Source organism: Mercenaria mercenaria, chromosome 3 (assembly GCF_021730395.1).
Source record: "Mercenaria mercenaria strain notata chromosome 3, MADL_Memer_1, whole genome shotgun sequence".
Taxonomy (NCBI): Eukaryota; Metazoa; Mollusca; class Bivalvia; order Venerida; family Veneridae; genus Mercenaria; species Mercenaria mercenaria.
The window spans coordinates 20,757,986-20,769,385 of record NC_069363.1 but is presented as its reverse complement, the minus strand read 5'-3'; the positions used below and the strand labels follow the sequence as shown (position 1 = coordinate 20,769,385).

The 11,400-nt window shown below is 34.1% G+C and overlaps 1 protein-coding gene across 1 annotated transcript; it reads left to right on the top strand.

Moving 5' to 3' along the window:
* Positions 1–6,225: 6,225 nt before the first annotated feature.
* LOC123523622 (transcriptional regulator ATRX homolog) lies at positions 6,226–9,252 on the top strand. Its single transcript, XM_045301281.2, has 2 exons — positions 6,226–6,363; positions 7,771–9,252. The coding sequence occupies exons 1-2, from the start codon at positions 6,291–6,293 to the stop codon at positions 8,727–8,729; spliced, it is 1,032 nt and encodes a 343-aa protein (XP_045157216.2). The 5' UTR covers positions 6,226–6,290; the 3' UTR covers positions 8,730–9,252.
* The last annotated feature ends 2,148 nt before the right edge of the window (positions 9,253–11,400 follow it).

Here is an 11,400-nt window from a genome sequence, read left to right as displayed (position 1 = left end):
AGTTCTGCACGTTTTATAAACCTGAAGTAATGGCGTAACGTCATTTATCCGGAAAACGTAGAATAAATCCTAGATTCGGCGTACGGCCATGAAAATCATTTTATGAATTAATGGCAACAGGTGAGTAAATTTATTGCAACCTTTCTAAAGTTAAAATATGATATTAAAACATCTGACACTTTACATAATTCCAAAAAATATCTTAAAATCAGCCCGAAATTCGTGCATCTCTTTAATCACTGGCAAATATCTCGAAAACAAGCACACGGACATATACGTTTTATTTCACCATATGTTTATTTACGAATGTTCGTTAAAATCTACATTGTAGAAAAGAATCTATTCGCGAAAATGATATCAAAATTGTGATTTTCCGGTAGACTCCCATTGTAAAAACTTGTGTTAGGTCAAAAATTTTCAGTTCAGTCTAGCAAAATATTGAGCACACGACCCTATCATTTCTGCTTGTCGAATCTGAAATTCTGCGAAATCAGGGTTTAATCAAATTTTACAATGTAGAAGAAATTGACCCGAACGTACAGAACTACATTAAGAATGTTTACGTCATTCCTGTATTGTCCTAGGATATTGTTCATCTGCATTAATTGTGCAGTCTTAGCTAGAACTTTTTTATCGAGCACTTTGTGTTTGATACCAAGAGCCTAACTTTTAAGGGCACGACTAAGCAAACTGCAAGACAAAATTCCACTCCCTCCGTCCGTTTTTTTGTAGGATTTAGGAGAAAAGCATCAGGGAGTCTTACACTTTATTAGTCATCGCACCATCAAATAGGAAAACGTAGCGACTAGCTGTAAAGGGGTCAATCACCAAACATGCACTGTGCTCAATGATTTTCGCATTGTATCATCTTTTGATACTTTTTTTTACACATTTTACAAATATTTGATTAGAATAAGTGTTATATTTCATTTTCTGAATTTTATAAACTACATCCCCATAGTATACAGGGTATGTAAGACCTTTTAAGGTTAGTGTTATATTTCTTTAAAAGTTCGGACGATCTGTAGTAAACGTTAGTGAAAACCTTCCGTAGTTTATAATATTGGTAACCATGTTGTAATAATTAAAGAAGATTTCTGTCATTAAAATCTTCTAACTTTGAGAGCAAGCTCTTGCAAAACGATTAAGTTGCGAAATATAGATCATAAGATTATTTAATTGTGAACATTCTATTAAATGATGGAATTCGTCGCAAATATCGTTACAAAATAAACATTTTCTTCCGTTTGAAGGTGTTTCTCATCTCTTCCAACATATAGTGGTAAATGATGGTTTCCTGAAAAAATGGCATTATTCTTTTTCATAAATACGTAGATAAAATATTGATATATGTATTTCGTTTATCATACATTTTACTGATAAAGCTTTTATATATTTGTATTTGATGTTTGTTCTAATTCAGCGTACCATGTTTGTATGAAAATATCTCTTAACCTTTGATAACATGATTTAATTTACAATTTTATATTTGAAAAGAAAACTTTGACTTTGCCATATTCCTGAATATCTTGAAGTACAAAGTTTATATTTGATATTCTCATCCATTTAAACTTAGTTTCAGTACATAGATTATTTGATAAACATTAGATGATATCTTTTGTTGGACTAAAGCACTACGATTTTCTAGTTTTGTCCAAAAAGCAACAATTCTCTGTTTATATCTACAGAAACTGGAGTGATGCCTAATTCATCATGGTGTTCACTGTTTTTAAGCTAAAATGTAATTATAAAAGTTTAATAGAACTCTGTATAACATCAAAACTGCTGAAACGCAAATTACAGTTCTTATATCACTTTTTTTCAAAATTAAAATATTCAAGATTTGGCATCTGCTATTTTTTTCACGCATGCATAATTAATAGTATGTCAACAAGACAAATTACATGCTGCATAATAAATTGCATTAAAGGCAACAAATATTACTACATATCAAGGTATATTTATGCATGTTCTACGTTTTCATTCTATAGAGCTTTCAGGAGTTGATAAACGGGTTCTCTGATATTTACAATGCATATCTTCTTGCTTTTATATCCCATTTAGAGCCTAGTCATCGCATCTGATATATCTTCGAATACTTAAGTCATTGAAATAACAAACACGCGTCCGTCATATTTAAAAGTTTTTAACAGGTTCCATTTAATTAAGTTGTTTTCACATTACATGCTGTATGAAAAATGAACTATTAACATAAGTGTTGAATGTAGATTGTCAACTGTTCCTAAAATAACTGTTACGAGAATTTATGTCAGTATTTTATATATGACTGCATATGTGACAGTTTTTGTTTTCAAGGGTCGTTAAAATAATACATTATGGCTTAATTGTTTGCATTGCAGTTGCTTCATACACCATTTTGTTGTAAACTGAATTTTATTCCTCGTATATACAATACTTTTGTCTAATTAATTACGTAGTTTCTCACAAAGATATTACCATTTATCGTGTCTACATATTCTGGTGCTCATATTCGTTAACTATGTTCACACCCATACTTACACTGTTCACAGTGTATAGACTCTCTGTACGCCCAAACGGAAGTCGCCAATAACTAGGCGTTCACTTTCGTTTTTCAAATTTTTGGAAGCTGTCGGTAGTGAGTATTTTTATGTTTTTCTTTGGCTATTTGAAATAAATATTCTTGTTATATATATTTTTCAATGTATGATAAATGTCTCTGCAACAAACTGCGGTTAAATAGACATTAACACATGAAATTAAAACGTATTTTCACCCAAAACCCAGCAGGTCAAAGCAAAAGACGATGCATTCAGGCTAAAAATGCCCATTATTTAGGAACTGCGAGTGAAATACGTGTCAGAACCGCTTCTGAATGTTAAATTATAAATCCATGCAAATGAGTTTATACCTACAAATATGAATTTACAATCCTGAATAGTTTAAATATTGTTTAATTCAACATGCATCTGAATTATGCACTGACCGCCTAGTCGCAAAACTTTATATAAAACTGTTCCACTATTCGCCAAAACACTGTACGCCTATTCAATAAAGAAATGATGACGAGTTTGGGCTTGTAGGCTCTATACACTGTAATTATTGAATTTATAAATATAAGTTTTGTATTGTATTTTACTTGCGACAGTGAAACCGGGTATTTATTGGTCTGTTTCACCGACGATGTCCTTGTCTTGGACAAGAAATAGAATCTGTGTACGTGTTTCCGTTAACATACGAGAAAAATATATATGGATTCCGCTCAGCTTGACAGGACACTTTGTTTTTTTGTTTTTTTCATTGTATTTTCAGCTCGACTATTCGGGGAATAGCGGTGCTATTCTACTCGCCCCGGTTTCAGTTCAAGTTAAGTTTTTCGGCAACCTTTTTTTCTGTCACATCTTTTTTTTTTTTTAACTTTTGCTTATACCTTACTGTAACTTCACATTAACATTGTGCAAACAAAGCCTTTTTATGCAGGGACTGCCCATTATACCCAAGGTGAAGGTCACTCAAGATGTTGTACTTGAAATCATTTTTTGAGTTTAAGCTCCGCCAACAGACAAACGCGCTGTCTACATGAAAACTTTGTACAATCAAAGTGTCCAAAACGAGTCCGCTCATCTATCTTCCAAGACGGTGGTTAGTTATACGTGTAGAACAACTGATGTAAACATTAGGAGCCAGGTCATTTTCATTTTGATTTTTAGCGATTACTGCAATAATTATTAATGCAAAAGAAAAATAACTGGATATTAGCTTCAATCTGCTTGATTTTGACTGATATCAGCGGTGATTTGGAGCCGGATATTAAAATAAACAGAAATTACCAATAACCGCGCCGACGGCAGCTGTTTCTTCTGTGAATGATGACAAAGTTCCCGAGGTAAAAGTCCGAACAAGTCTCTGAGATGCCGGAAATGGATCAAACACTGAGTTGTGCCACGTAACGATTAAATAAATGAAGCGTTAGTGATTTATGTGTAAAGAATCTAGTCATTATCACAAAAAATAATTTCAAACACTGTGCAGGTTAGAGTTTATTAGTACGCATTTACCAAATTGAATTAGTCGCGGGGCTGTACCGCGCTAGACTAAATTAATTTGATATTTATTTACTAATAAACACTAACCTTTACGAAAAGTGGATTCGAAACTGCAGTAATAACATATAAACTGGTCCGTGACTGTTACGAAAACGAAAGAAATTATAACTATTACTTTTTAACTGTTGGTTATCATAAAACAAAGTCATATATGAATGAAAAGAAGTTTTGAATAGTCGTACAGTTTTTCGACTAAGCGTTCAGTCCGGACTTTAGAAATTGCGATTAGTGGGTCAGTAATGTATCGACTAGTGGGACAGTGTAATCGGAATATATGTCTCACAAAAAAACACATTTTCCTAAAAACGCATTCGTTACCATGCATAGAGTCACGCTAGTATTTATCGATGCGTAAGATATTTATCTACGAAGTAGCAAAGGTTTCAATTCTTTGCAAAAGCTCAAGATACATGTATTTCAAAGAACTGATAGTTTCATTACAAAATCGAACAAATACCCACACGTGATTTGACTCGAAATGAAGTATATTAAGAGTTTTGATATGCGTATTTGGTATCTACGTAAACAGTAGCTCTTAAACAATACGCAGATTAAAAAATTACACTTACTTTAATCGATATTAACGAAATAAACAATGAAAATCCAAGCCATCCGCGACAGCAAAAAATTGTGTTTTGATTTCTGAACGCATAGTTTTTGGCGACTTCCGGTTGGGCGTACAGAGAGTCTACACACTGTGGATTTGGTGATGAGATTTTTTGTTTGAAAGTGAAATGCCTCTTTATACGTTTGCTTGTGTCGAGTTTTGTATCAAAGGGAAAGCTCTCTTTGTAAAAGTTTCAAAGTTCATTTCATATATCCATTAGGTCATAGACCCATGTGGCAATTTTAGTACATTGTACATACAAATAATACGAATATGACGGACATGTACAATAGTAACATATAATGTAATTTCATATTTGCACTGAATTATACAATTCTACTAAATATAATTGTATGAAATATTAGTTGTCACAATATGACATACATCAAAATTTGCAGTAAACCTAGTATACACATACTTGTAACGTTACAGCACAATTTGTCGAACATACATATTATGTTGCAACAACAGAACTATTGAGGCACTTTATAAAAATCTATAAATGTGATCAATACTATACCACTGCATATGTGGTTACTGCTATCTCTATTGGTGATGAGGTTAGTTGTAAAGGGAAAGCCCTTGTAGAACGTGGCTATTTCTACCTCTGCTGGAATCGAGTTTTGTTTCAAAGGGAAATCACTCTTAGAAAACTTTCGTAGAATGTGGCTATTTTTATCTTGTTATGTTGGTGTAGAATTTTGTTTTGATGGGAACGCTGTCTTAGAAGGTGGCCATTTCTATCTCTGCTGGTGTAGATGATAGTTGTATAGGAAAAGATATCGAAGAAAGTGACTGTCTCTGCTGGTGTAGAGTTTTGTTTCAAAGGAAAAGCTCCCTTACAGCGTGCCTATTTCTATCCTTGCTGGGTAAGGTTTTGTTATAAAGGGAAAGCTCTAATCTCTATCTCTGCTAGGGTAAAGTTTTGTTGTAAGGAATCTCTCTTAGAAGGTGGCTATTTTGATCTTTTTTGGAGTAGAAATTTGTTGTAAAGGGAAATTCTCGTAGCAGATGGCTGTTTCTGTATCTGCTGCTGAGGAGAGATTTAATTCTAAGGAAAAGCTCTCTTAGAACCTTGTTACTTCTATCTCTGTTGGTGTAGAAATTAAGGGCAAGCTCTCTTAGAAGGTGGCTATTTTTTCTATATCTGCTAAAGTAGAGTTTTGATTTAAAGGGAATCTCTGTGGGACGTGGCCTTTCTATCTCTGCTGGTGTAGAGTTTTGTTTTAAAGGGAATATCTCGTAGAACGTGTCCTTTTCTAGCTCTGCTGGTGTAGAGATTTGTTTTAAAGGAACACTCTTAGAACATGGTTATTGCTATCTTTGCTGGTGTAGAATTTTATTTAAAATGGAAAGCTCTCGTAGAACGTTAACAATGGAAGGAAACACAGAATTTATAAACAAGGTATATAAAGTAGAATACCAAAATACCGCACAAATCAAGGTGAAAAAGGTAAAACAAAATGGACTAATTTAGGAACAACCCTTTTCGACAAGTGTGTTACAAGATGAATAAATCATCAAGCTATTTCCATGTCATTGTCAGGCGTAAAAAAACCCCTGCTTTTTATACTGTCAGGACCTAAGACATTGCCGAAATGGAAAGGCGAGTTTTCATAACTTTAGCAATTTGTGCTCTGGCTGTAGCAGTTGTTTTGGGCAGCATTACTGGTAAGTTATATTGTAAATATTATTGAACATGGTATGTAAAGGGGTGCGGTGAAATAAACATGAAAGGACGGTTTGCTCCTTCCAGTTATGTGAAAATGTTATTTCACATCATTATTTTATTGTTATATTCAGGGCAATGTATAATTCTTTCACCGGTGACATTTGTGAATTATTAAGAACCTACATAATTTTAGCCGTGTATTCGACCGATGACAAGAATAAAAAATTATACTATAAACGGACATGTACTTATATGTCCTGGCTACTGTTTGAGAACAAGAGCTTACCACAGTTTTTATTCTAATCTGGAGCATCTTTAGAAGATATGAATGTATGATTGCATAATTTAAGTTTTTAGCCGATACTATGTTACATTTTGACCATTACTGAAGTCCCTAAATAGTCAGTAAAATGACCTCTAATCTCAGGTGTTTATGAGAAGAAGCTTCAGTAACGTTTTTCCCCCTTTTGACAAACAGACAGACGCTCAAATGTTGTGGATAAGCAGACAACATACTAAGTCGAAAATTAAAGTTAGTAGGCTGAACTTTCGGGCTATTACGTCGAATTTTGAGATACTAAGCCAAAACTTCTAGTTACGTTTCTCGTAATTTCAAGTTAGTACATGTATGTCGAAATTCTGAGTTAATAAATGACAGGTACGTGACAATAATGCTCTTTAGTATACCTTCATATTAAACATTTCCTTTTTTTTTTGGCCACCCACTTAGCTCAGTAGGGAGAGCGTTGGTCTACGGATCGCGGGTCCGCGAGTTCGATCCCGCTCAGGCGGGGCGTATCTTCTCCGTGACGATTTGATAAAAGACAATGTGTCTGAAATCATTCGTCCTCCACCTCTGATAATTCATGTGGGGAAGTTGGCAGTTACTTGCGGAGAACAGGTTTGTACTGGTACAGAATCCAGGAACACTGGTTAGGTTAACTGTCAGCCGTTACATGACTGAAATACTGTTGAAAAACGGCGTTAAACCCAAAACAAACAAACAAACAAACAAACAAATAAACTTTTTTTTAATATAAATTTCGTATTTCTATAACCTTTTTCTGTATAATTATATCTGCAAGGACTTGCAAAAATAACTGCAAAACGTGTTAGTCTATTTTTTTTTTGTCATGTATTAGCTTTTATTGTCATATCTGCAAAGGTTGATATTTTTTCTTCGTTTATATGATGTGTAAGAAAATACGCTGACTAAATGAGAGTACAACTACAGTCAGTAAACTGTCTTAGGATATGTCAAGAAAATATTCGCAAGCCGTCTAGTGACAGATTACTAAAGCATACAAGAAGAATGCATTTCATGCTTTTCAAGAAAATCATTACTTTGCTTAGCTATATGTTTCGATTTATACGTACGGAAAATAGATGACATTTTTATTTCATAGATAAGAAAACTTTAGACCTCAAGAAAAAAAGGACTAAGAGGAGTAACAAGGGCGGAGAGAAGATACATAATGTACTTGGTGAGGAAATAAACGGACAAAGAACTATAAAGAAAATTAGGAATAAGAGAAGCAACGAGGCCAGAGAGAAGACTGTTGATGTGGAAATAAACGTGCCAAACACTAGACAAATTAGGAGCAAAAGAAGCAACGAGGCAAGAGAGTTTGTTGATGTGAAAATAAACGAACCACAAACTAAAGAGAAAATAAGGAGTAAGAGAAGCAACGATGCCGGAGATAAGATAGTTGATGAGAAAATAAACGAGCCAAAAACTAAAAAGAAAATAAGGAGTAAGAGAAGCAACGATGCCGGAGATAAGATAGTTAATGAGAAAATAAACGAGCCAAAAACTAAAAAGAAAATAAGGACTAAGAGAAGTAACGAGGGCGGAGAGAAGATAGTTAATGTGGAAATAAACGGGCCAACATCTAAAAAGAAAATAAGGAGTAAGAGAAGCAACGAGGGCGGAGAGAAGATAGTTAATGTGGAAATAAACGAGCCAAAAACTAAAAAGAAAATAAGGAGTAAGAGAAGCAACGATGCCGGAGATAAGATAGTTAATGAGAAAATAAACGAGCCAAAAACTAAAAAGAAAATAAGGAGTAAGAGAAGTAACGAGGGCGGAGAGAAGATAGTTAATGAGAAAATAAACGGGCCAAAAACTAAAAAGAAAACAAGGAGTAAGAGAAGCAACGATGCCGGAGATAAGATAGTTAATGAGAAAATAAACGAGCAAAAAACTAAAAAGAAAACAAGGAGTAAGAGAAGCAACGATGCCGGAGATAAGATAGTTAATGAGAAAATAAACGGGCCAAAAACTAAAAAGAAAATAAGGAGTAAGAGAAGTAACGAGGGCGGAGAGAAGATAGTTAATGTGGAAATAAACGGGCCAACATTTTAAAAGAAAATAAGGAGTAAGAGAAGCAGCGATGCCGGAGAGAAGATAGTTAATGTGGAAATAAACGGGCCAACATTTTAAAAGAAAATAAGGAGTAAGAGAAGCAACGATGCCGGAGAGAAGATTGTTGATGCGGAAATAAACGAGCCAAAAACTAAAAAGAAAATTAGGAATAAGAGAAGCAACGAGGCCGGAGAGAAAATTGTTGGTGTCGAAATAGATTGACAGTAGTTTAAACAGTAAACCAAATACAGATGGAAAGAAAAAAAACAGAGCGAGAGTGGCTACTTACGTTGCAGTTACTACCAAATCACTGACCTAATTAAGATAGAACAACACCATCAGTCGTGGCATAATACAAGTTATACAAGTTTATCATGTCAATACAGTTGTCGATTTGTATCCGGCGTTATGTATTCATTTATGAGCTTTGAATATATATATATATATATATCAAATATAATATTTTATCTATACAGAATAAAAGATATATGATGATATGGGTAAGAAAGAGTTTTTGTATTACTAAGCAATCTGAGTACTGCTAGTACCTTGAACAATTATTATAAGTTATTTCATTCGCAATATACCCTCGCAAAGCTTATTAACAGGATCATTGTATGAATAGCAATAATTCTATCTAACACGGGTCTTGACTTTTAAGGAAAATGAACAATGATCTTATTACACGTTACAACTTTACTATTAACTATATATTTTTAGTTTGCTTACGCTAGTGAACAAATGTATAACATTTATATGATCTATTCGTAAATGCGAATGTAAGTTTTGATTCGGGAAATGATCCTGAAGTCGAGCAATATTTCTGCTGCAGAAAACGTGCATATTTTTGGCCTTTAAATACTTTGTTTGAGTATTTCAATTCACTAGTAGGTGTTACATCACTTTCCCTTATAACTTACCAATTATTGCTTCGGAATGTGGTTTAAAGACAATTTTGTAAATTTTAATATGACAATTTCTGTAACACTGTTTTTTAGTGGATAACAGTGTATAGATTTTATGTTTCGTTTTATTTGTTTATAAGATGGTGACAAAAACGTGAGTCCGATTATACACCATCAGAGGGCTCGAATCTCAAACTTATATTTTCAGAAGTCTATAACCAATCAGAATACACACTTCTCGGTAATGACACTTTAGCCACATCAAGTTACTGGATAGATTGGTATCAAAGCGAATGTATCAGCTGACAGGGTACTCCGGTTGGCCTTTTATTCGATAATTAATAAACAACCGTGTTTTGTTTTACAAAGACTGAAACAAATGTGCATATTCATGAAATACTTTGTTTATTATGCATTTTGCATTACCAAATAAACTTACTCTCTTCATTGCTAACCAAACAGAGACATAACCACAGGAACTTTATCTGCGATATTTAACTATACAGAAATAGGCAAAGAATATAATACACTGACGAGATATGAAAACGCAACAAACATATGCCTGGATATATTTTTACTACAAAAAGCATCACCTTGAAATGTTCAACATACACATCTCGATACTCTATACCCATTGTGTTAATTTTACAGTCTGTTGTGATGATTAAATTTGAACACAATGGGTATAGAGTATCGAGATGTGTATGTGTTGAACATTTCAAGGTGATGCTTTTTGTAGTAAAAAATATATTCAGGCGTATGTTTGTTGCGTTTTCATATCTCGTCAGTGTAATTTTGGATAAAGGGAGAAATATTTGATGCTAGGATGCGCAGACACTGAATACAGGGTGTCCCATGATATATATTATCATTTTGTGTCTGTACTTCCGACACATATTTTCCTGATACAATATGTTATCAGAGTTATTATGCACAGTGTCAGAATAATGTGTATGTTTGATATATTGATAACGTAACACATTTAGCACAGATAGTGCTTGACTCCCTTTTCATGCTATCATTGCTATAAGTATTGTTGAATTGCTGTTTATAAGAGGATTTGGGTCATTTGTGTCTAATTTGGGTTCGTTATGTTGATAGCTGGATCCCAGCATCACATACTATGTTATATACAACAGTTAAATGGAACCAGATATATTTGTTAGAGCAAGTACTCGTTGTAAAATAACTTTGTATAAATTTGGACCAATCAGAAACAAGTTCTATAAATAGCACATCTGCTGAGGTATAGATAGGTAGGTGGATGACAGAGAGAGAGAGCATTCGGTATCCAGCGATCGAAGAAAACACATTGAGGATCCAAGTAATAATTTATCTCGGTATCTTGATAAGGAAGTTATTGCAACTACCCTGTCAGAGCGGATAAATTATTAAAAAGAAAACGTTTGAAGTTCATAGACTAAAGAAGAGTTGCAGAATTTCAACAAGGTCTCGAGCTGTAGGGCCAGCGCATAGGAGTTTTTACCTTAAGGGTAGTTGAATGCTATAGATGATAGCAAATATAGGCTGAGCATCGGAAAGCTGAGACAGAGACACAGAGTTTGGTAATCTACTGAGATAGCAGGAGAGTTCCAGCTTATAAACGGTTCAGCATTATTGGCGGAGTACAGCCGAGGCATCGGGGATATACCTATATGGTACTTGAATGCTCCATATGATAGCATATAGGCGCTGAGCATTCCAGAAGTCAGGGCTTTCATACAGAGTTGTAACTTCAGTTAAGAGGACAGATGCCGAGCATCTAT